At 40.0% G+C, this 26,818-nt stretch overlaps 2 protein-coding genes across 3 annotated transcripts in view; one reads left to right on the forward strand and one right to left on the reverse strand.

Moving 5' to 3' along the window:
- The window catches only part of LOC121912152 (ankyrin repeat and SOCS box protein 5-like), a 40,931-nt gene extending 35,841 nt beyond the window's left edge, over positions 1-5,090 (reverse strand). The window contains exon 1 of one of the 2 annotated variants that reach the window (XM_042434257.1): positions 4,581-5,090. In XM_042434257.1, the coding sequence (XP_042290191.1) occupies positions 4,581-4,884 (304 nt within the window). In that variant the 5' untranslated portion in view covers positions 4,885-5,090. The remainder of the gene's footprint in view (positions 1-4,580) is intronic. The other variant, XM_042434248.1, reaches the window with a different exon arrangement.
- Positions 5,091-13,014: 7,924 nt separating this feature from the next.
- Positions 13,015-25,041, forward strand: spcs3 (signal peptidase complex subunit 3). Its single transcript, XM_042434282.1, has 5 exons — positions 13,015-13,287; positions 16,816-16,889; positions 20,584-20,660; positions 22,717-22,832; positions 24,469-25,041. The coding sequence occupies exons 1-5, from the start codon at positions 13,145-13,147 to the stop codon at positions 24,599-24,601; spliced, it is 543 nt and encodes a 180-aa protein (XP_042290216.1). The 5' UTR covers positions 13,015-13,144; the 3' UTR covers positions 24,602-25,041.
- Positions 25,042-26,818: the final 1,777 nt, after the last annotated feature.

Below are 26,818 nucleotides of genomic sequence, written 5' to 3' on the forward strand. Positions count from 1 at the left end.
AGCAGATGGTTCTAATTTTCACCAGGATTTTCTTATTTTTCTATGAGCAAAAACTTATGACTCATATGATGCTAAACTCAAACTAAATTCTATACATAGTGGCTTTAATTGAATAAATAATGACCATATTAACCAAGGATTAAAACACTTAGATGCAAAATTCAAGGAAAGTATATGCTTAAAACAGAAGCTGAAGCAGGACTTCAGCATTGCTCCCTGTGGTTATATTTGGTTCTCAACAGCTGTAGCAGTAGTAACTACACCTCAGTATACACAACATAAATATTCGTCATATCTACAACATACCCATATCTCCGTCTCCCCATGGCCCATCCAGCCACTGGTAGATATAAGACATTTTGAATAAAAGTGGAAGTGAAAGGACCTCCACACCTCCTGCTTGTCCTTGTGTCAAGTCTGTCAAACTGGAAGATCATGTTACTGGCTAGCTACACTGAAAACTGACAACAGGCTGCAACTGAAACTAAAAATAACTAATAACTGGCTTACTAGCTAACTGAATAACTAGCTGGATAACTGACTGGCTGCTTATATCACTGGGAGAGCAATCATATCAGTGTGTTGAGACCAAAACTAACACACTTACCTAACCAATCTGCTTGACCAGCAAGGTCACAGTGTTACGCACTGGCTCAACCACTGGATCTCAATCTGCCAAAAAACATGTTATAAAGCCTTCTTGTTGTCATCTGTTCTGCTAAGACTAGACTGTCTGTGCAGGTGTCTGTGCAGGTGCAGGCAGCCATAGTAAGATGATCTGTGAGGTTGTTTCTGTCTCTGGCCTCCTCTTGGTGGTACAGGCCAGCAGCCATTTTGAAAAGGTCATGAGCAACAGCAACAGAGATGGCTGCAGAAAGCATTTCCACTCTCATTCTCCCCCTTTATCTCACACACGAACTATCTGTCAATATTATCTTCTTTATCTTTGCAACACTTTACTTAATTTGTCTCACTTTAATAATTTGTCCCTTTATTTTCTTTGTTTACATAAAACTGCGTTGTTCTCACTCATGAGCAGGACCAATAAATTAGGCAATATTAGCTTATTGCTAGGGATGTCATGATTCTCTAAATCTACAATTTGCTTTGACTTTCAATTTTAAGGTCACAATCCGATAAGATTTAAACTTTTTTTTTTCAGCACTATGCCATTGTTAGACTATCAAGTCTTGATTTGTAAAGATCAACAGATCATTGGTTTTATGCCCTGACAACTGTGATTTACATTTTCAAATTCTTCTTCAAAAAGATAGGCTACATGGTATCAAGTGTGATAAAACCACCATATTTTTGGGGGAAATGTACCACACTAAGGCCATATGGTCAAATTGAAATAAAAAAAGCCACCAGGATTAATCCTGGCTTTTTCGACAGCCCCTGTGCACTTGTCTCACAGCTGGCTGTACATAGAGACCAATATTATTTGTCCAGCTTGTTTTGGTGAAAATTATGTTGTAGCTCGTTGCCTACCTTACTAGGGTAGGAAAGAGGCATCGTTTGTGTTTTAACAACATTCCATAGTCTGCAAACTGTAGTTTTTCTGTCAATGACTTGTTTGTTGTTTACACAATTCACAGGGAGGCAGGAGGATTTTCTAGTTCCGTTGTTTCTGTCCTCTCTGACTCCAGCAGTAGCCATGTTGTCTCAAAGTAATGCAGCAGCAGGCTACCAGTAAGCTACACTATCATCTTTGAAATGTTCTTTTTTTTTCTGCGGAAGTGCACTGGACATGTGCAGGTCGGCGGGTGTGGAAAGAAAAAAAAAAATACTGGGAGGATCGCCGATCCTACTTTTGATTTCGAAGGCTGAAATCGAATGCTCCTTACAATCAATTTTTGATTTAGAATCAAAATCATGACACCCCTACTTGCAGATACAAGAAATTTTAGTACAGAAATGAAAAATATATGTCAAGTGTGACAAGTTTTTTTTCCACCTGTAAAATGTTCCACTCAATACATATCCTGACCATAATAAGGGTGTCATGATTCCTGTCTCAGTCCTGTGTCACCCTACCTGTTGCCACTTCCCCAGTTGCTCTCTCCCTCTCTCTTCCTGTGTGTATGATTGTGTGACTGAAGACAGGTGTGCTGGAGTCAGACCTGAGACCCACAAGCTGCAATCCGTTCCATAATCAAGACCTCTATTTATACTCAGCCCTGCCAGATTGTAGCCTCTGCACCAGTCAGTCTACGCATTGCCATTAAGCCATTATATATTATAAGCCATCTGTTCCCTATATTTATCCTGAGGGTTTTATGTGTTGCCTGTATCATGTTCTCATGCTGCTTCTCTTGTTCCCTGTAGTCCTGTCTGCTCTGGCTCCCATCCCTGTCCCCTTTTCCCTGCAGTCTTGTCTGCTCTAGCTCATGTGCCTGTCTCCTGTTCCCTGCAGTCCCATCTGCTCTGTCTCCGATCCCTGACTCCTGTCCCCCATCTCGTCAGACCTGCTTCCCTGCCCTGGACCCCCGCTCTACCCAGCCTCCACAGATTCCACTCTGGACCTGCTCCCCTTGCCCCAGCTTGCCTCACCTCCTGGTTCCAAGCTTCCAGACCAAGCCTCAGCCCCAGGATCCCAGCTACTAACCCAAGCCTCAGCCTCAGGTTTCCCAGCTACCAGCCCAACACACAAAGGTCCCCAGATGGACTGGAACAAGGGACGTTGCAATTTATGGTCGGTGCCCTAAACCCTCACCACAGCAGTGCCTCAGAAGACATTTCCAACACACCTGTCCTGCTCTTTGATTTGATTGTTCACAATGGACTAAAACAACCAGACATATAACCACGGATATATTCAATCTCAGATGGTAGACAAATTCCTATTGTTTCACGGTATTGTCATATGTATTAGCATAATGTTGCAGTCTCAGCGGGGCGGCTGTGGCTCAGGAGGTAGAGCGGGTCGTCCACTAATCGGAAGATCGGCGGTTCGATTGCCGGCTCATCCAGTCCACATGTCGATGTGTCCTTGGGCAAGACACTTAACCCCAAATTGCTCCTGCTGGCTGTGCCATCAGTGTGTGGATGTGTATGAATGATTAGATTTCCACTGATGGGCAGGTTGGGACCTTGCATGGTAGCCCCTGTACCATTCAGCGTGTGAATGTGATTCGTAGTGTAAAAAGTGCTTTGAGTGGTCGGAAGACTAGAAAGGCGCTATACAAGTACATTTACCATTTAAATAACAAACAGCCAAGCTTTCCTCTGTCCCCTACTTTCAGTCTTTTCTCACACCCACTGAACTCTCTGCCTGTGTCCCACCCCCACACCTTTTCTCTCTGCCAGTTCAAGTCTTGCTGTTCATCAATAATTTACACATGGTCAGGACATGTGAGCTGTAAGTCTCTACAGCAGTGATGGATGCAATAGTCATACAAGCACCCTTTTTTAAAAAAAAAAAAAAAAGATAATAGTATCTGTATGTTTTTCACCACATTAGTCCAATTATCAGTCACCTTAATTTCTGCCCAGTTAATTTTTGATGTTGATCTTTCCATTACACATATGATTAAAAAGCAGTAGCTAAATTTTAAGCAGAGATATTGAAGGGTCTTATCTGCTCCTAAGAATTGTTTGCTGTACTGCTGTTGATGCAGCTAAAACACTTCGCCTGTCCTAAGCAGACAGGTTGTAGGATACTGATAATATTTATCCAGAGGTCACTAATATGTGTTTAGAACCAGAACATATGCATGAAGTCCCCAGTTTCAGAACACTGGGGAATGGGACATTGATCTGATTCAGTTTGTTTCATTATGTGATGATATAGGCTCTATGGATTAATTGAAAATGAATCCATTGATGTGCAAGATTTTTTAAATAGTCAAAAATATTACTAGTTTCCAATTACATACTAATCCACATACATATACAGTATGTGTAATGGAAAGATCAACAGCACAAATTAACAGGGCTCTGTTGTTCTCTCTTGTTTTTATTTCTGAGACCTACTGTGAATTACACTACTCTAACTTTATCACTTACACTAGTGCAAGCTGTTTATCCCATATTTTCTAAAGTGGTAACTTTAAGTACAGCCTGTTGACGCTCTCTTTTTTTAAAGGGTGCTTGTATGACTGTAGCCTATCTAGGCTTAAGTATATTTATCTCCTGTGGTGGAAGAAGTATTCAGATCCTTTACTTAAGTGAAAGTAACAATACAGCAATGTAAAAATACTCCATTACAAGTAAAAGTAAGCAGCATGAAAAATCCCTCTTAAAATCCTACTTAAGTAGTCTTACTTCAAAATCCAAAAGCCAAAAATGTTGTAAACCACTGTTTTTATCTTTAACAAAGCGTTTTATTTCAAAAGCTTGTAATATTGTGTAAAATCTTAATCTGAAAAGTAAAATAAATGTAGTGGAGTAGAAAGAACAATATTTCCCACTGAATTTAGTGGAGTAGAAGTATAAAGTTACATAAAATGGAAATACTCAAGTAAAGTAAAAGTATTTCAAAATTGTAGCTACTTACAGCAAGTACACGTTACTGTAGCCTACTTAATTGCTCTCCGCCAATGCGAATAAACAGCCAGGGCCTTTATCCATGACAGTACCTTGGCTGGTCAGAATGCCCCAGCAGGCCTTTTTCCTTTCCGTGGCATGTGCGGTTAGCGGGCCGGGCTCGGCGCCTCTTTTCCGGGACACCTCCGCAGCTACAGACGGAGCCTCTGTCATGTTCCCACGGCTGGATCTCACTCGCTTACCACTTAAACAGCACGGACTGCACCAGCTGAGTACGAGCCAGTCTGACGGGAAAGGGTGAGCAGGGCGGGCAGAAGGAGATTGAGACACTGATTGGCTGAACGGCTTTGTTGTTGACGTGTTCAACGCACATGACCATCTCACATGCCCGTCCATGTGTGGACGAAAGAGCGCCTATTTTCGTCCCTTAAGTCACATCTGTTTGTGTGCTTGTATGTTGTGGCGTACTGAAGCATCTTTTAAACTGTAGCCTATGTGATTGCTTGGGCAGATTTAACTCTGAATCACATCAAATCTAACTTCTGATCAGATTCCACTAGATCTCCTCATCACAACAATTTGTTCTGAAATTACCAGTGCCAATTTTGTGTCATGGCTGTTTGAAGGTAGTGTATTCATTCATCAACATTTTTTTACATCAGTGATTCCCCTAATAATGTATAAGGCTGAATAACCACCTCCGCAAAGCCATGGATGTATTTTAGGAACTGGATACCAGACTCAAAAATGGCACCTATTCATTGGGATGAAACTGGCGCATACAAGATAGTGTAAGGACAGGTGGACCCTCTTATCTGGGGACACTGTAGCATTCAATATTCAAATTAAATGATGTGTAAAAATCGGAGAATTCACATGACAAAAAACAGCAATTAAAATGAAAGACTAAATACATGGAAAAATTTAACGATTGTATAAATAGAGCAGACCAACTAGATATATGGATGCAAAGAGATCAAACTATATTTGGTAGAATCTACCTAACCAAAATTGAGTCTCTGGCTAGATGTATCTACACTGCCTACTCACTGACTATCCCCAATAAGGCTATGAAATCCATAAAGAAATTCGATTTTAATTTTATCTGGAAGACGAATAAACACTATATATATGACAGGGACTTGAAGAGGGACTCTGTCAAAATCTTGTTTGCAGACAATAGTTTTACTTTACAGTATATTGAGCTCATTTGTTGTCAAGTTTTGTTTCATCAGACTGCACACTCAAAACTCAGCACAATTATTCCGTCATAGGAGTACAAGGCTGCAACCAACAATCATTTTCATTATCAAGGTCTGATAATTACTTTCTTTAATAATCAATTGATTGTTCAGTGTATATAAAATGGCAGAAAATACTTAAAAAGTTAACATATTCAGATGACTTGTTTTGTCTGACCAACAGTCAAAAACCCAAAGACTTTGAGTTTACCATCATTGACAACTGGGGAAATTACCAAATATGAACATTTGAGAATTTGGTACTGGTAAATCTTTGGCATTGTTGCATTTAAAAAACAACTTACACAATTAACCAGTTATCAAAATTATTGCCAATTTTCTATCAATCGACTAATCAATTTATCATCTAATAATTTCAGCTCCTGAGTGCTACTGTGTGCAGTGGGAGGAGCTGCCTTATTGTAGGCTACCTGAGGAGCACCACACTTACATGACCATATCTGATATAAACACCAAATCACCATTATCACTCCTTTATGTGTCTAACTTTAAACAGCCTCTTTTTCAGTAAGGCTTGGTAAGTATTAGGTATTACCACCCACCACACACACACACACACACCACAGCCGTACAATTTAAGCAGTTGCTGCTATATAGTATATATAGACAGAAGCTTCTGACCGCAACCTCCTTAAGTAGGTCAAACCGGTAGCCTCAGTATGAATTTCATGCACAGGTTGAAAATAGGAGCTTAATTTGCAAAAAGTGCACTTAAATGTTTGAGGATCCCATGAATTCAGTGCAAAATCAAGGCCTTCATATTTTCAAGAGCAGGTCTATGTACCATGATACTTTTACTTTAACCTCCAGTTAGGCCTTTTTCCTTTCCTCATGGCAATTTCTATCAAATCCCTATTTGTTGTATTTGTTGTATTTGAGAGAGAGATAACTCTATGAAAAAAACACACTCTTACACTATTTGTGATGTAAGATGTAAGTTTTTTTGTGTGAGTATTGTATATGTGTTTCATGTTTGTGTAAAATAGAGCAAGAAAAAACAAAACAAAAAAAACTACTCTCATAGCTGCTCTACAAGAGAGAGCAGAATCTATCAGGTTGTGCAAGACAAGCTAATCATTTGCCCTTCCAATATGAAAAACTGCAAAATACGAAAAAAAAAGCCCCTCTGGCTTCATTGCAGACCTCCAGAGTGGCCCAGGCTTCACTACCAACCTCCAGACTGGCCCATCCTTCATCACTAACTTCCAGAGCGGCCCAGCCGTTGTTGCTGACCTCCAGAGCGGCATCATGCTGACATCTGTTCGTCCTGCTGGTCACCCTCCGGACTTACACCTGAGCGACACTGGGCATCTGTCCTGCCTTTCCGGTTGCCCTCCTGAGGCTCTTGAAGTTGAAACTGAAGTGTGTTTTCACACTAGTTGTGAAATGTGACTGAGGAGTTTGACACACCTTGTTAGACATCCTAGATGCAGCAATTTATACACCAGGCAGATTATTTCATGTTTTCTGTATTTACATTCATGGCATTTAGCAGTTCTTATCCAGAGACTGACAGGTGTTTCTTTGATTAGGATTGTGTTTTCTGTTTTCTTGGTTTTCTGCTGCTCTGGGTTTTCCTCCTGTGTCTCTGTTCCGCTTTTCTCTCCACACCTGCCCTGCATTATCCTTGTTAGCCCTGTCCTGCTCCCTGGGTGCTTTTCATTAAACTAACATGTCTCCTCGCTTCCCTCACTTGCATCTCTTCCTTGTGTCTTAGCTCCTCCCAGCGAGGATATGAGAGAAAGATGCGAGGAAGAGACACAAAGACGGAGGAATTTAATTCACCAAACGGGACGTCCTTGCTCACTCCAGCGTCATTTTGAGGAGATGGCAACTACTCATGGCGCACATCACATCTACAAATATGTAGAAGTCAGCTATCAATATGTAAAACTTATTGAGAAACAGTTTAAACTCTAAAATTTATTTATACAATTAATTTATATTTTACAATGTTAGGGTTATTGATCTGATTCACCGGCTTTCTCGCTACCACTGCTCCCTCTCGTCATTCCCCCTCTAGCTCACTTGACCATTGCTGCTCTCTCTCTCTCTCTCTTGCTGGTGCTCTCAGTTCTCTCTCTTTTTCTCTAGTCTTTTATAAAATGAGTCAGGAAGCTGACAGTTAAGTCTAACTTTACTTTTCATGTTATCAAATGAAGAGAAATGTCCTCCCCTCATCCTAGTAACGTCTTTTTACTCCCTCATGGCAGAGTTTACTGCTCTGATCAGTCTGATCTCTGGCTGTGATTGGCCACCGCAGTCTTCAGCTGCAGTGACGTCAGGTTTCGTTTCTTCAAAGGTTGACTCTGGCTCAACGTTCCTGCCACGGCTGCGGCGCACTACCCCCATTCAAATGAATGGGAGGTCTGGCGTTTTCGCCGCACCACCTGATTTGGTCTGAATACGGCCTAATACAGTAACCAGCTATTACTTACCAGAGGTGCTGAAGCCACCTCATTAACATCCTAATAGGATAGGTTGTATCGTAGAGTAATTAGCATACACACAAACTGCAACCTATCTTGTCCTGTCAGGACAAGATAGGTTGCAGTTTGAGTAATCAACCGTGTAAGCCACACCTGTGCCTCTGCCTCTCACCTATGCATTTGTGCAGCATTAGCAGTTTGTATCACAACAATTGTTAGAGCCACTATGTACTGTGCATTTACTACAAGTAAAATGAGTCACCCCACGTGGCCGGAACCGAAGCTCCTCAGAGGCCAGATGACCAAGACATGCAGGATGTCGTCACTGCCCTCCTCCACCTCTCCATAGAAGAACAGGAGAACCTCAACCTCTACAGCATTAGCGAATGAGATAAAAGCATTACAAGAGCTGGTTGACTATGCCTACAGCCCGGCCAGGAAGCCCAAGAGCACCATCCCGGACCTATTAGGTGAGATGTTTCTCTTCCATCAGCACAGAGCCCAGCTGCTAGCTGCAGAGCGCCAAGAGCAGTTGAGCCAGCTGCAGCACAGCTACCAGGCTGTACTGGAGGAGAATCGCAGACTGCGTCATGAACGCCTATGCTCAGATACTGAGATACTCTGGTTGTAAGATGCCAACAGAACTCTGCGCACGCAGATCAGGTCTTTTCAGACAAGAGCAGAGGACAGGCGCGAAGTAGGCCAGACCGGTCTGATGAGCACTGCTGCCAACATTGCCACCCAGGAACCAAGTGACGTTCCTGACCTTGAAGACTTGACCCTCCTCCTGTAGCAACCAGCTGAGGCCTGCCCCAAGAAGCCCTCCAGGTAAAGGAGCAGATGACCCCAGTCCACCAGGAGATGCAAGCTAGTAGCCTAGTGACCCCTGGTGGTGCAGTCTTCAACCTCATCAGTCCAGAAGACTGCCAAGCGCCTCCATCAGCCCACTCAGCAGACGCAGGTGCCCCACACTCCGATGGTGCACCCCCCTCAATCCTCAGCCACATGCCCTCATGTCCAGATTGAAGGGGGGATGATCACTCCCAAGATGAGAGTGGCGTGGGTGCCTTCGGGCCCCCCTTGACCAGCGAGCTGTACACATCACCGAGCCTGTGCCCCTGGACAGGATTCCATCCCCACCATGAAGAGGAAGAAGTCGTCCTCATCGCTATGGTGAACTGAGCAACCCTGGAGTCTCTGATGTTTCAGACAGTCCACTGCCACATCGACGCCATGACTTGCGCACTCGACATCTCAAGTCCCTCGCAAGCGATGTCGAATGCTTCAACTCTAATAGTCAAGATTCAGACATCAATGACTATCTCCAGGGAATCAAACGCTACCTGGGTGACCTACCTCACCTCATGCACCCTGCTAGAGGGCAGGAAGATGACATCAGAGTTCTGTGGATCCACACCTCAGGAGATGCCAACCTAGCGCTGGAAGGCAACAAGATGCCTCACGTCAAGATGGACAGCAGAGCAGGACCTCGCAGACGCTGACCACCTTGCCGGCGGGGTGGGAAACAAAACCACAAGGGTGATGACCAAACCCACCCCCTGACCGAGCTCTTTCAGCCATTTCTACTCCCTGAATGGGTGGAGCAACCTCCACATTGAAGGGGGTGGACTCACTGTGGTAGTGTCCCCTCCAGTTAAGCGTAGTGTACTGTACCCACAATCTCAGCATGCACTAATACTTACTACCACTCCATTCGTCACCATAACCACTGTCAATTTGTAGTTTGCTTTCCCTATAACCTTTGCATGCTTTAGATACTGTGTCAGAAATGTGAGCTCAGGTGTAACATAGGTGAGTAGGTAAGTTAGACTAAATCCTTAGATCGGCTACTATCACTGTGATGCAACCTCCACAGCCACACTTTGCACACCAGTCTGAGCCATTCTATTGGCTAACTCCAACTTCTTTCAGGAGTGAGCCTATTAACCTAACCAACTTTCTTTTTAAGGGACTGAGCCAAAAAGGCAGAGGACTACTGTAAAACATAGTCCTCGCCTGAGGGCAAGGACCCTATTGTTTATCGTGTGTTTGTTTGTTTTTGTTTTTTTCTTTTTTTCTTTCTTTCTTTATTATTGCGCTACTTCAGACCTAAATTTGACCAAAATGTGCTCTCTAGCGCCACCTATGTAACTAAAATGGCTGCCATGGCCTGTAGGAATGTCGTAGAGACATCAAACCAAAGCTCAATTACTTGTCTCATCAAGACCTACAAATCATACACTGACACCCCTGACCTAAAGCCAACAGGAAGTCCTCAATTAGCCTTTCAAAATAAGACTTTGCCCCAATTTTGGCCCTTGAACAAACACTATCTGAGGGCGTTAATGGTATTGGCTTCAAACTTTAATAGATGACTTATGACACTATGCTGAAAAAAAGTTGTTAAAAACTTTGTAATAACTCAAATGGTTTGGATTTTATAAGCCCCCAAAGTTGCAGTGCCACATCACCCTTACAATATAAAACAATGGGGAGGCATAAACTTTGTGTCAAACAGAGGCTTCTGACGTCTAAACTATAAGTCTGACCACTTTCAAACCTGAATCAATGGATTCGCCATGAAATTTCCTACTAAAATATGATTTTTAATGTAAGATTTGGCCGAAGTCATGGGATTTTTGATAAGATTTCACAAGAAGCATACTCTAAAATCCTCCTCTCCAACTGCTCCTGGTGATGGCACTCCCTCAGTGCTGTGAAACATTCCGAAATACACACTCATTATAAAATCAATGGAGAAGCAAGAAAAGACTTTAAAAGTAAAAGGGCCAGAGTGCAAGGTCCCGACCAATGCTGCTTGCAGCTTTAATTCTTTTTGCCTTTCCTTCTTTTGTTGTCGTGTAACCAAAGAGCAGCAAAAAGACTGTGTTGGTTAATACCTTGTGTACCTAGATTTGTTAGAACTCTGCCCAGACATTGCTCATCAAGAACTCAATGGGGCTGTGGAAAACAACTCTGGAGGCCAACTCAAAGCCAATTGCACAAGTTACCATCAAGTGCAGCATATACGAAGGTGATGCACTATTCCCACTGCTGTTCTGCATAGGCCTGAACCCCCTCAGCCAGATCATCTCAAAGAGTGGCTACAGATACCAGTTCCAAAGTGGAAAACCATCAGTCACCTCCTCTACATGGATGACATCAAGCTGTATGCCAGGAATGAGCAAGACATCGACTCACTGATCCACATCGCCAGGATCTACAGCAACGACATTGGGATGTCATTCGGACTAGATAAGTGTGGTCGGACGGTATCGAAGAGAGGGAAGATGATCAGAACCAAGGGGGTTGAACTACCAGAAGGCAGCATTGCAGATGTTCAGGACAGCTACAAATACCTTGGGATCCCGCAGGCAAATGGGAACCATGAGGAGGCCGCAATGCAGTCAGCCACAGCCAAATACCTACACAGAGTAAGGCAGGTCCTCAAAAGTCGGTTGAATGGGAAGAACAAGATACAAGCCATCAACACATATGCCCTACCAGTCATCAGATACCCCGCTGGTATAATAAGCTGGCCAAAGGAGGAGATAGAGGCCACGGATATCAAGACAAGGAAGCTCCTCACAATGCATGGAGGGATTCATCCCAAGTCCAGCACCCTGAGACTGTACACTAAGCAGAACGAGGAAGGCCGAGGACTGGTGAGTGTCAGAGCCATTGTCCAGGACGACACAACCAAGATCCAGGAATACATCAGGAAGATGGCCCCCAAAGATGAACTGCTAAGTGAATACCTCAGGCAGCAGAAACCCGATGATGCAGAGGAGGAGGAGGAGCCATCATGGTGGGACAAGCCCCTACAAGGCATGTACCACCAACAGATAGAAGAAGTGGCTGATATCAAGAAATCCTACCAGTAGTTGGAAAAGGCTGGACTGAAGGACAGCACAGAAGCACTTATCATGGCAGTACAAGAACAGGCACTTAGTACAAGATCAATAGAAGCGGGGATCTACCACACCAGACAGGACCCCAGGTGCAAAGGGGGAATTTTTAAATTCTATATATATACACACTCTCTCTCTCTCTCTCTGTCTCTCTCTCTCTCTATATATATATATACATATGTGTGTGTGTGTGTGTGTGTGTGTACATATATGTGTGTGTGTATACAGATACATACACATATATACACACACACACACACACACACACACACACACACACACATACATATATATAGAGTTCACATAAAATGTTAATATCTGAGCGATATCAACATTCACAGGTGAATGAAGAAGGTATGGACTCGAGCTCTGACTCTCTCTCTCTATATATATATGTGTGTGTGTGTGTGTGTGTGTGTGTGTGTGTGTGAACTTTGTAATCCATACATTATATATTATAATGTGTGTGTGTGCAATTTCCTGTACATAACATATTCTTTGTTAGGAATAAAGTTATTGAAAAAAACCTTTACTTCTTCCGCTTACTCAGCGCTCGCATTTGAACGTATTTCCTATTTTCTGGTGCGTCAAGTTAACGTTGACACAAAACGGAAGCAAATCCACTTAGCCTACGCAGACGAGTAGGAACTGCCATATCTGCTTCGAGTTAAATTTATTTTGTCATGGCAGCAGACTCTTTCGAGCTGCCTGTCTAAAGTAGGTGCTTCAGAACGTTTTTGTCAATCATATAGCCGACATTAGTTGCAGAGATATTGACCCTCACTTGGTTTTTCTTAATGTATTCGACTAAAAGTCACATTTAAAATAGTGTGTCTTTATATAATTCAACTTCCTCCTTTTTACCCAACTATCTCGCACACACATTGATTATATTTTGAAACGCCTTACGGGAAGTACGTCTTCGTTAACAAAACTTGACGTTTCCTTTTTGTACATTGACTAGAGCTAGCTATCGCGCACATCGTGTGCGATATACGTCTTATTGATTTACTAGTATTATTGTTATTACTGGTCTGGTAACTGCTATTTAAAGATGAATACGGTTCTGTCGAGAGCTAACTCTTTGTTCGCCTTCTCTCTGAGCGTCATGGCGGCCTTAACTTTCGGCTGTTTCATCACAACAGCGTTCAAAGACAGAAGAGTTCCTGTGGACATCCACGTCTCTAAAGTCATGCTGTAAGATTTATTTTTCAAGCATTATTTATAACAGCTGTCAACATTAAATACTTTACAAGTAGAATATGTATCTGTGAGTACTGTATTTTAGTTACGTATCATTACTAATGCTTGAATGTTTAGGCAATAATGCAAATGAGCAGATCAAAGATGAGATGAGAGAAACGTTAGTGCTTAGGTGATAACCGTGTATAAAAATACAGTAAGGCATTTGAGGTTTGGCTGATTTGGTTCAATGAAATGCTTTTTGTAGCAGAGAATTATACTCAGCAAAATTAAATACTCTCTTTTTGTAACAAATGCATTATTTTGCAAAGCAAATTTAGTAATTTTCTCAAGTATGGTTTTGACAACAGACCATTCACGTAATCTCAACAGTAATCAATAAAAAAGTAAAATAAAATATAACAGGTTATATACAGGTAGCTTCAAAATTACAAGGTAATTCATGTTATCAAATAAACTACATGTATATAAATCAGTAGCGGCTGGTGACTCAAAAAATTGGGGAGGACAGGAGGAAAACCAACATGGAATCTTACAACAAATCGCATCAAACTATATCATTGTCCCACCTGATGAAATCGGAGGGGTGGGGGGCAATTTTATATGCCAAAAAAACAATTTGCTTGAAAAGGCTGCTTCTTTAAAGACATTTGGCATATACATATCGTCTCTAAACAAAGAAGTGCTCATTTTAGCCATGGAGTGGTTCAAATGTGTCATTTTACTAACAAAGTGAAATTCAAATTTATAGTATTGTTCTATTGTGACAACAAATTTATGTTCTCATCAAAAACAGACAACATATCACATGATTTACATGTGTTTCCTATGTATTTTCTTAGTATACAGAAATATATAAAGTAGCACAAAGCTTATAATGTGATACAGGTTCAGATCAGTGCTGAATACTAGAAAGACTGGACACTAAAAACATTCACAGATCTAAAAGTGTAGGTTCACATCAGAAAGTATTAATGCATGTATCAAATACATGACCTACACACTCTTATCTATATGTACGATATACAAAATATAGTCTACAAAGCTAACATGTTAACACTAGGGGTGTTAACATGAACACAAAACTCACAGTTCGGATCGTATCACAGATTTGAGTCACGGATCAGATCATTATTAGGATCAGAGAAAAAAAGGGGGGAGAAAAATAAAACTTTGTTTTCCATTTATTCTGTAACACATTTACAGCCAGAAACAGCAAGGAACTCTGAAATGAAATCAACATTTAAGATGTCCAATGTTTAAATAAAATAAAATAAAATATATAAAATATTCAATGCTCAGTGATTGCAATATGAGGCATGAAACCTTCCTCTTTTAAACAGTGAATGAAACAGCCTCTGTCCACATCATCAAAACTTGATGATAACCAACATTCACCGCTAACATCAGTTAGCAGCTAGATAACTAATATGCTGCTCAGCTGCAGCACATCAAACAGCAGGTAAACATAACTCAAATGTCACATCGGACTGTTAGATGCTGGTTTGATTGTTGCTCTTCAAAATCCCTGTTAACGTTAGCGACACTCTGTCTGCCCATGACTTGTACTTACAGCAGTTTGTTTACTTTGTCTTAAATGAGACATTAAATTTTGCAATTAATCCGCAGTTCATATGCCTGCCGAACCGTGGGGGGCGATCCATACGGATCACGGATCAACTACAATCAGTTACACCACTAGTTAACACTTGTCATTTTAGTTACTTTAAGCTTATTACCAATTACCAATATACGGCTCAGCTTAAAAACAAACTAAAGAAACTGTCAGAAGCAAGCAGCCAGACCTCCTGCACTCATTCACTAATCATACAACAGGTGACTGAACAACCAATTAATTAAAAACGAATGAATGAGTGAGTCCAGACATCTCACTGTAACTTCAACAAGCAAACTAACGTTACCCACAATACATTATATATATATATATATCTGCTGCATTCTTGTTACAGAGATAAATTCACACAACAGCTACAGAGACATTTACCCATCAGAGATGAAATTAGCGACCAAAGAGACAGAGAGAAAGACGCTGTATCTGACTCACGTTAGCTGATGTCTTCTTCTTTCTATCATGGAGATGAAGTATTCATGTCATAACGTCCATTTGTGACTGTTGGTCATCTTGTATGTTATATGTAGCAGAATATATATATATAGCATATAACAGTTCTATATAACAGAACTTTATGGCTGCTGCTTAACCAGTCTGATATCATTAGCAACAATGGCAAACAAGCTAACTCTCGTGGTTGTTTCTCCGGTTGCTTCTCTCTCCAGCCTCCTCGGCAGTCCAGATAATTTCTCCCATTAGCTTAACAACAGTCCTTAACAGTTCTTCCATGGATGTATAAAGAGTCCTTCAGGCTGCTACAACAAGCCAGTTGTTGCATTGGCTAACACAAGGAGCTATCTACTGCTGCTACTCTGCCTTACAGTGGAGAGAATTGAAGATGAAATCTGGAAATTATCATTGGACCAACTTGTCAATATTGCACTCTGGTTGTTGATTGGTAAGGGAGGACAGCCTCCCTTGGAGCGTCATTTTACGTGTCATGGCCAATTACAGATTAGCATGAAAAAAAAAAAGAAATACATTAAGTCCAGTGTAAGAGATCCCGCCCTGCGGAGGTCAGCAGGCACCTGCCCTCCTCTCTATGATCAGGATGTCTTTTGAACACTGGATTCACGCTCAGGAATTTTCAGCCTCACATGTGACTGAATGGAAATGACGATAAATGATGTAAAATATAATGTAAAATATATATATATGTGTTTAACTGTTATTATGGATAAAATTAAAGTCAGGAATAGTCTTTCAGCAAGAAACAGTTTAATGGGGGAAATAGCATCATGAAAAGAAACATCTCTCTAATAAATGAAGAAAGTTGTTTATGGTTCTTTTGTTGATCAGACCGACAATTAACAGATTTTTTTTAACTAGATGATGAATCAGAAAACAAATAAAACATAAAACTTGGGAGTGATACACTTAAATTTAATCTGTAATCTGTCTCCACTCTGATATGAAACTGCAGGGATGTTTTGATGTATCAAATCAGTTTGATCAGCTGTTTGACAAACACCTGCACATGAATAAAAACCTGCATTCTGTATTTATTCTGTGTATTGTGTCCTGCTCAGAGGCATATGAACCATTTCTACAAACAGAATGCATTCATATTATTTATTTATTATTTGAGTCTGTATTTATTGATATTCTGATTATGAATTCATTATTTAATAACCCAGAAAGTGAATAGAGTCTTTTGAACACTGAAAATTAAAAAAAAAAAAAAAATTATTAGGTGTTTCAGGGAAAATGGAAATTATGTAACTCATATCAAACTTGATGCTCAGGAATTTGCAGTGTCGATGGCCTTCAAAATGGTGGACCAGAACAACTTCGAACTTCGATTTGGTTATAGTGAGGATATATCAGAGACTTGAGATGTACATGTTGTCTGTCTTCCTCTGTTTATTTCTCTCCTCTCTGTTCAACAGGAAGAATGTCGATGACTTCACAGGACCCAGAGAGCGCAGTGATCTGGGTTTTATCACCTTTGACCTCTCAGCTGATATCCTTTACAGTACTGCTTCTCAAACATTGATGCACTGTAGTGCACTGTACATGTAGGAACAATGTTTTTCTGTGTTGAAATCCCACTTTTACCTTCTGCCAGCAGCCAGTGTAATCTGTCCGTTTCAAAAAGTTGTACTGTATATCTTCATGTCTAGTTTTTAGGGATGAAGTAAATAGGGGTGCGCAAAAAAAAGGATTCACATAAGAATCGCGATTCTATCTTTGCAGATTCAGAATCGATTCAGAAATTCCAAGAATCGATTTACAATTTTCAGTCTTGCCATGACGTTGTTTTCCTGACATGAGTTAGCTCGCTAAATCGCATAGATGGCGCAATGACGCCACGGTGGTTTCTGCCCGGACCCAACTCGGGGGGCAAGAAGGAAGTGAATTGTGTGTCATGGAGAGACCGCAAGTGATGGAGTACTTCACAGAAAAACAAATACAACCTGCCTCATTGGCAATGAAGGCAAGATTATCAGGTGTTGCAGTGCACCTCTGCAGGGTTCTGCTGTTGTGGGCATATTTATTTGTAACCACTGTGAAACAATCAGAAAATAACGTTTTCCTCATCCACTCTCTAGCTTGTAGGACCACTGCTTCTCTCTCTCTCTCTCTCTCTCTCTCTCTCTCTCTCTCTCTCTCTCTCTCTCTCTCTCTCTCTCTCTCTCGTCTTTTTTAAAATGAGTCGGGAAGCCGTCAGCAAAGCCTAACTTTACTTTTAACGTTATTAAACGAAGAGAAATGTCCTCCCCTCTTCCTAGTAAAGTTTTTGTCTTCCATCATGGCAGGGTTGTACAGTGTTACAGGTTGTGTTGCTCCAAAAGTTGATTCTGGTTCAACTTTCTCGCTGTTATTTGAAGTATGAATTTAAGTTATTATTTGTAGTTTTGCACTTAGCAGTTTATCTTCGTAATCATTTTTATTTTTGTGTGAAGTATTCATTTTACCCTTTGTCTCAGGGCTGCCTTGGTTTCCTATCGACTGAGTGGACTAAAAGAAAATAAATCTTACTCAGGGTTGATATTGTAAATGTTTACATTTGATTTAGTGTGATTTTTTTTTTCATTGAGACCTATAAAAGTGTCTACCACAGTCAAATGGAAAGAGTAACTCAAAACATCAATCTAGAATCAAATCTATGAATGAATTGAGAACTGATTATGAATCAAGACTCGAATAGATTTTGAATCGCAAATCAATTGTGAATTGAATCGTGATCCCAAGAATTTGAATCAAATTGAATCGTGAGATTTTCTGAATTGTGCACCCCTACAAGTAAAGCACTGGTTTGCCAGGTTCTAATCCTGAGTCTGCTTACTGCCATATTGTCATGTTCAGCAGTGAGCTCATCTCAGTTCATGAGTATGGTTGGGTGTAAGTAGTGTTAACAATTTGTTTAATTTAAAGGGCCAGTTTAACCAAATTACAAAAACATACAATATTTTTCCATTTACCGCTAATAGCATCGAGCTGTAACTAAAAGGGACCTATAATGCTCATTTTCAGCTCTATATTTTTATTTCTGGACTCCACTAGAGTAGCTTTGCATAATTCACAGTTCATAAAACCCATGACTCAACCTATTTATCTTATACTGGTCCTTTATCCAGCCCCTCATTTCAGTCTCTGTCTCTTAACAGGCAGTCTCAGCTCCTGTCTTTTTATAGCCCCCCCTCCCGATGAGCCCACTCTGTTCTGATTGGCCAGCTTTCCGGAAGCCTGCTAGGGATCCAGCCAGAGCAGAGTTGTGTTCAGTTACTGCTGATGCAAACTCAACATTTCCTGCTTTATTGCTTCAAATTAAAAGCTTTTAAATGACTAAATAACAGGAGACTTCAGGGATAGATGCTAATTTTTTAAGCACTGGCTCCACGGGTCACTAAGCCCCTAAAATTTAGTGGCCAAAGTACATTTATGGTAAATTTATATTATGTTATGTTTATGTAAAAACAACAAAGAATAGGCAATTTAACTCAACACAGCCTTCCTTAACTGTGACGCTTCAATAAATGAAAATAATTGAATATGCCATATAAATAAAAGTAGAAGTTGATAAAGAAAAAGTTTAGAAGGAACCATATTTATTTATATATTTATCTGTATTTATATTTTAAAGCCATATTTATAAACAGGTGAACATGGGCTGCAAGTTAAGTTACTTGAATGAGCCTCTGATGAGTAGATCAAATCCACCTGAGTGTCATCTGACCGCATGCTTCAATTGAAGGCGTGCAAGTCAAGGAAATCTGACCTTTTGTACAAAGTTAAGTTTGTCAATGCCACAAATTTGCTTAAATTTGATTGCTAACCTAGAACTAGGGAAGAAGAAAAGTATTTCTTCTTCATTTTACATTTAACATTACTTGTCTTGTTTCTGAACCCTCAAACTTTCTGATTATTTACAGGGTTATGTGAAAATATTAGAGAGATTTGCTGACGGCTTCCCGACTCATTTTAAAAAAGACAAGAGAAAAAGAGAGAGAGAGAGAGTGTGAGCGAGAGCAGCTGTGGTCAAGCCAGCTAGACAGTGAATTAAGTAGCGAGAAGGCCATTGAATCAGTTTAATAAAACTTTATTTTCTGATTGTTTCACAGTGGTTACATTCTAGAGCACAAACACCCCCACACCCCCACACACCTGCGATATAACTGTAGCGAGGCATAAATCAGGGCAAGGATATGAAACAATTTCTAGAGCTTTGAGTGTTACCAGGAGCACAGTGGCCTCAAAAATGGAAGAAGTTTGGAGCCACCAGGACTCTTCTTAGAGTTGGCTGTCCAGCCTAACTGAATAACCAGGCAAGAAGGGCCTTGTACAGGGAGGTGACCAAGAACCCAACGGTCACCCTTTACCGGGTTTTCAGAAGTCCTCTGCAGAGATGGAAGAACCTGCTGGAAGGATGACTATCACAGCAGAATTCCATCAATCAGACCTTTATGGCAGAGTGGCCAGATAGAAGCCACTCTTGAGTAAGAGGGACATGACAGCCTGCTTGGAGTTTGCCAAACAGCATTTAACTGTGAGAGCATGAGGAAGAAGTTGGGCTCTGCACTATATATCGTATTAATTCGATTAATTTGAATTTTTGTAATGTTAAATGTCTAGATTTAGAAAATTCAAGTTGTTAAGGTATGCACAAAAGGTAATTTTTATTCAAGAAGTAACAGACAATAGCTGCTTCATTAGCTGCTTTAAGTCATGACAGACCCGTAAACTGATGTGATAAATTACACTACAAAAGCACCTGCTGCAGTTTACAGGACTTTTGTGACTCCAGGTGGCAAGCTGTCTCTGGCTATTTCGCAGTGAATTTAATGGTCACATCTACAAGAGGGACAGACTGAAAATGTTTAACATAAAAACATTATGGGTTATGGAGTGTTGATGGACAACAATGGCAATTTTATCCATTTAGAATTAAATTTACAACACAAAATGTGCAAAAAGTGAAGGGGTCTAATACTTTCTTAATCCACCGTATGTTTCTGAGCTTTCTGCCTCCATTGTGAGCAGTTTTTATTGTATTTACTTTTTACTTTCCACTGAAGGTCCTAAGAAATAGGCCCATCTTTGTGTTGTATAATAAGAGTTATACAATTTATGTCCTGTTGTAGTGGCATGGTCCTTGTGTGATGACTACCTGCAGGGTAATGTCTGTACTCTCATTGTTCCTTAACTTTTCTTACATTTGCAACCAATTTTTGACTGGAATGTTAAACAGCTGTTTCTCTATCTATCTGCTGAGTACGCCACAAAGAGCAATGTAAGCCGTATTCAGCAAACACACACACCCACTTGCACACTAAGGTTAGACTGATATTAGGGCTGGTTGGTATCTATATTTTTGTTTTTGCACGATGTGTCTAAATTGTAAAATTGAGTTATTACAATATGCACAAAAAGGTCATTTTTAGTCCAAAAGTAACGTAACGTGATTATACTACATGTTCATCTGCTGCAGTTTACATGACTGTCATGACTGTCAGGTGGAGAACTCAGAGTGAATTTAACGGCCACATCTACGAGAAAGATCGACTGACAATGACTTTGCACACTGATCTTTGCTCTCGGTTTCCTCTCTGGTTACCAGAGTTGAAATGCTGGGAGTCAACTGAACAGTTTTCAGATTCTGTTTTGTACAGTTTGTCTCTATCTGCTGGGTAGCTGACACTAGCTAGCAGCAGTCTGAAGACATCAGGCTGATGTCTTGTAAAGGAACACAAACAGCAGCAGATTATTAGTGAGCTGACCTTTCTGCTCTATCTGTGCTGAAACTGATTATTAAACTGGATGTGATCTATTTAGTTGAAGCATCTAGTACTGACAGGCAATAGCTGTGGGGATAACCTGTATTTTATAGCCCTGCAGGTGGTGCAGGTCTTTTATTGTTCTTGCTCAACTGTCTTAAAAAACTGTTTCAAGCCTTCTATGTTGCAGGCAAACAAAAATTGATTAAAATCGTGAATTGACCTCAAGTTTGAAAAAAATCAAGCTTTGATTTTTTTTTATCACCCAGCCCTAACAAATATACAGGCATTTTATTGGCTTTTTATCAGGAAGTGTGGTCAGTTTTTGTCCACCTGTCTTTGGATATATCCAGAATAGGGATATATTAGTGGCCGATAAAATGTTGGCTGATGAGAAGAAAATTCAATTGTTATTTTTCCGATAATGAAATTTCAGCTGATAATTATGTCCGATAATTATGCCTTGGCTGTGGACTAAGGGTGCTACTCAAAACCCGTTTCTGGAGAGAAAGCAGAGAGAATGAAACAGACTTCAGGTTATACTTTACTTTAGTCAACAGTGAATGTTCGCTGGCGTAACAAGATCAGAGCTCAATCAACCAGTAAGGAAGATAACTTATCAAACAACAAGCAGAACATAAACATGAAGAAATGCAACATCTGCAATGGCCCTCCCAGCAGTCAACTCACTGTCCCCTCTTATCCACAGCCGGTGTATTTTACAGCCATACCGAGCTTGATATACTTCTAGCGAACTGTTACAAATTAGCTCAAAGGGAATACTAATTAAATCTCATTAGCTAAGTATCTGAAAAAGAGATATGTCTGTTGTTAATTAGTCTACATATTTAAAAGATAAATTATGGTTGTCAAAATGTATTTTTTAATTTTGAGGATGGTGAGTACTGTAAACATTTGTGCTGTATTAGAAGAATAGACTTGTCATTCTAAAAATATATATTTATTGTCATCCTTATACACTTATATTACAAATGCTTTCTGAATTTGTAATAGCCTAATTACATTATCTGTATTGGCCACAACAAACAGATAATTATTGGTTATCGGCCCTGAAATTCCATATCGGTACATCTCTAATCCAGAATCACAATGTATAGACAAATGCAATATTTCATAAAGAAACATAATTTAGAGACCTGAAAACACAGGTTTTCTGTTACACGGATTCATATTAGTATTTAAAAACCAAGGGCTAGCGTTTCTTCAAAGGAAGACAAAATACCACTTCTGCCTCAGAAATGACTTTTAACTGTAATGTGATCCACAGAGCATTTCTTGGATTGGTTAACTGTTTTAAAATGGTCTCATGTGTATTTTGATTTTTCCTTCATGTATGCAATACGTTAAAGTAAAACAATACACTGTATGTTAAGTTTGTGAGAAATATTATTTTCTGTGAACATTTGGCCAGGGAAAAAATACATTAAATGAACTGTCTCATTCACAGTTTCTCTGTAGATCAGGGGCACAATACCTGATAGATGAAGTCATCAAATGAAATTAATATAATGTGTGTTTGTGTGTTTGTGTGTGCGTGTGTGCGTGTGTCAGTCTCTGAACCAGGTAGTGCTGTGGGATAAGATTGTCCTTCGAGGTGAAAACACCAAACTGAACCTCAGAGACATGAAGTCCAAATACTTCTTCTTTGATGATGGAAATGGACTCAGGTTAGACACAAATACACACACACAGGCTTGACATGAAGAACAATGTGTCTGCTGAAAGCCGACAAATATTCCTGCTGCAAAGTTGACCTCTTAATGACAACACTGGAATAAAGAAAGACATTTAGACAATAGAGGCTTATGAAAAACTCAAGACACTCATCAGTCAGACATTTCTCCGTTCTCTGTTAAAGAGAGGCTGAGATTGACACTAAAATGAGAATTGCTGGTCCACCTTAAAGGTAAGCCTGGTCAGGTTAGGCTAAGGCATTGTTGATAACTTCGGGGCTAACCCCCTTCGATAGATGAGTGTTTTCTTTGTCATGAGGAGCTGCAGCATTTATTAACTGACACACTGCAGCCTTTACAGTACATTTACTGTCAGACTGACAACTAACTTACTGCTGACCTTTTCCTCCGCTCTGCTCACATCACCATCATTTTTCTGCTGCTCGCTCGCTCTACACTATGTTCACACATATTACGCACTGCCCTCTTCCTTAACGGAGCTACGCTACTCTTCACATAGATGTCCTTTGAAGAATGAAGAGAGGTAGGATGACTCAAAACAATTCAACAATAACGCAGGGTGTGCTCGCAAAATGTGTGAGTGAAAATCATTGGTAGCTCGTTGATATTAATGATCGTGTGAAATTTTAGCAGTGGCGCTCATAATTTTAAGACAGGTTTTTTTCCTGGAAATGCATCTTAAAAAGTGGGGTAGTCTCATATTCGGGGTCTAGACAATTACCTGTTCACAAAATCAGATATTCCTTTCGAATGGATAAAGTACCGGTGTACAACCAGCTCCTACATGGAGTGTTGCGTTATGGGTTGTTTCTAGCCTTGATGTTGCTAGGCTAGCAAGTGTCTTAAAGTCTGTTTATAGTGAGTGTGTAGTCAGTCAGCCCTAAAAGTGTTTTGTTAGTCGAGTTTAACCTGCAGGAGTTTCAGAAGGCTTGTGCAACGTGTTTTTCTGCCATGGAGGAAATAAATTAATGACGAGTGAAAATGAGTCCAAAGCGTCTTCCGATGTCTTTGCTGCAGAAACAGAATTATGTCAAGCTGCCAAATACCATCACTGATGATAATCCAAATACAAACAGGCTATGATGAAAGTTATATTCAGAAAGTATTTTTCTAAAAACAGGTATTGCAAGGGGGGGGTGGGGGGGGTGTCACCTTATATTTTTTTTACGGTGGTTACTGCGATGGTTTGAATGGCTCTGGAGTCAGAGTTAATCTGAGAGTTAGTTTCAAAATAAGACCTGAAATGACCTGGAATGTATTTTCTTCCTTGAATTGTATTTTGCATGTGAGACAAGACATTACCTACACAATAATGGAGGAGGCATGTGCACAAGCTGTTTTGCCGCAATAATGTAATAATAATGTTGCCTTAAGACAACACTTACTTCACCTGAAGGATCAAATACCTAAACATTATGGAAGGGTCTGAGTAAGAGTCTGACGCTCCAAATGCTGCTTCAGAGGCTTTTCCCTTGTGACAAAAAATCCCATTTTTGAATAGTGAATATAATTATCAAATCTGAGGTCCTTGTCAGCATGAGTTGAATGTTACATCTAAGTAATTAGCTGTATGCAACTGTCCTGACTGTCATGTCTGTGTCATCTCCAGGGCCAATAAAAACATCACTCTGACACTGTCATGGAATGTTGTTCCCAACGCTGGAATCCTGCCTCTAGTGGCTGGAAGTGGACACGTCAGCCTTCCTTTCCCTGAGACATACGAGACCACCAAGAGCTATTAGACACAGTCAGACACACATCCAGCCAGTTTCAACACATACTGTACACACAGACCAATGGAAGCAAGACAAGCACAGGCACAAACTGATGGCTCACTCACACTTTACACTGGTCTTTCTTCATAGATGTAAATTAATTTTTGGTTTGTAATAAAAGTTGAGATTGGAAAACTTTGTTTCTCTGTATGAGTTTTAAATAAACCAATATAATGTACACTGATGACAGATGAAGAGTTACTTCAACCAAATCACAAAAAACGCATTGTGTCTCACCCCCCCTTACATGCAAACATTGTTGGTGTTCATTTGATGAGAACAAAACAAAGAGGCTTTTGAACATCATCAGTATTGAGATTGGAAAATGTGACACATCCATAATCTGTGCTCATATTGATTGTGTTTATGAATCATTTTATCATTAATGAATAAAGATTTCATATTAATGTTAAGTGTTCACTTTGAAATTACTGGCTTAAACTATGACTGAATCTGTGTGCTACAACAACGGCTAATTTAAGAGCTGATAGAGTCAATCCAATGTTATTTAGCTATCAAAGATGCTAATTAATTACAATAGTTTCTGTGAGCTGCACCTGGATATCTTGGAAATACAGCAACATATTTGGGCATTGTCATGCCGGAAGAGACCACTCCATCAGGATAGAAATGTGTCATCATAGGATAAAGGTGGTGACTCAGAACAACTTTGTATTGATATGAAGTGACCCTTCCCTCTAAGGGGACAAGTGGACCCAAACCATGGTTTTTCCTTTAATTTGTCACCCTTCTGTATATACAATACCCACTGCAATATTGGTACAAAAAACTAACTAAGAATATAACTAAAATATACATATGAGAAGGAACAAAAATCAATTATTTCAGCAGGGCCAAGCTCCCACTGTAGTCATAGCCACTGCATGCAACCTGTGTATGGCAATGCTTGGCACTGGGCACTAAAATGCCAGCTGATGTCGTTATTATATGACCCTTCTCAAGAGTAATCCCTCACTGTGGCGTAGTTGAAAGGATATTGAGGAAGATTCGTTATAATTCTCATATCAGAAGTGTTCTTACTTCTATTTAGAGTCAGTATCCAAATTTCTTTCATCATTGAAAAGTAAGTCATTGAAAAATGTCAGTTTTCTGACATTTAGCAGGAATGTCTGGACTAAATTGAACAGATTTTTTTGTCCCCAATAAAGTTAAAGAAATGCATATTACAGTTTTACAAAAATAATATCCCTGTAATTAATCAATTCACAATTTTAGACCTGATGTTTTCCCTTTATGTTCCTTCTACAAAAAGGACAAGGACAAGGTCATTTTCTCATTTATTTTATGTACTGTACTCATTCAAGTAACTTTTGGACTCAAATTTCCTTATCTGGGAGACTGGGAGACTGGGAGAATGGTCTTGTTCCATATTATGGAAAGTATTTTCTTATTTGTGAATGTATAGTCTACTGTCTGTCACACACACATACACACACACTCTTTATAGATTCTTTAAATAAACCTTTCAAATAGTAGAACAGAGTATAAATTCATTTTATATCTATCAGCATTAAGATTGTATTTATTTATTGATTGGTACAGTGTGCAGTTTCAAGCATAAAAGATGCACTGCACCGGAGTTAGCTCAAAGCTAAATTGCATCCGCAGTCCCCCACAATCAAAACAAACAACAGCACAACAACAAACAGTACAAAGCAAAAAACACACAGAACACACCATACAAAATACAGAATACAAGCTACACACAGCAAATCACATACTCCCACAATGTCAATTAGAAATTAATAATGTAAACTGTCAAATTAAAAGCAAGACTACCTGCGCTAATGAGAAAACCATAGATAAAGTTTAGACTCAGTGGTCACACAGCTGATTGGTCTTAGATTTTTTAATTTGGCCTTAAATGTATTGATTGATGTATTGAGGTTCTTCATATCATCAGGTAGGGCATTCCACTGAGTTGTGGCTTTCACAGAGAAAGCTGACTGCCCAAATGCAGTGCAACACAATGGTACGGTACAATCTTGTATAGAGGATATTCTGGAGGACCTAATGGAACTTACTGAGCGAGTGTACACAAAGTTACATAGTGGAGGAGGGGCCAAACCATTTAAAATTTTATAAAGAAAGTAGAAGAAGAAAGAAGCAACTTAGCTGCAGTGAGAAGTATTACAAAGCACATTTCCATTAACAGTGATGTCT

Source organism: Thunnus maccoyii, chromosome 2 (genome assembly GCF_910596095.1).
Source record: "Thunnus maccoyii chromosome 2, fThuMac1.1, whole genome shotgun sequence".
NCBI lineage: Eukaryota > Metazoa > Chordata > Actinopteri > Scombriformes > Scombridae > Thunnus > Thunnus maccoyii.

Excerpts from the sequence above, each read along its gene's own strand:
- spcs3 (XM_042434282.1), top strand. The coding sequence starts at position 13,145 with ATGAATACGGTTCTGTCGAGAGCTAACTCTTTGTTCGCCTTCTCTCTG. Across the intron at positions 16,890-20,583 it reads CACCTTTGACCTCTCAGCTG|ATTTGCAACCAATTTTTGAC; the intron begins ATATCCTTTACA and ends AACTTTTCTTAC. Across the intron at positions 20,661-22,716 it reads AGTACGCCACAAAGAGCAAT|TCTCTGAACCAGGTAGTGCT; the intron begins GTAAGCCGTATT and ends TGCGTGTGTCAG.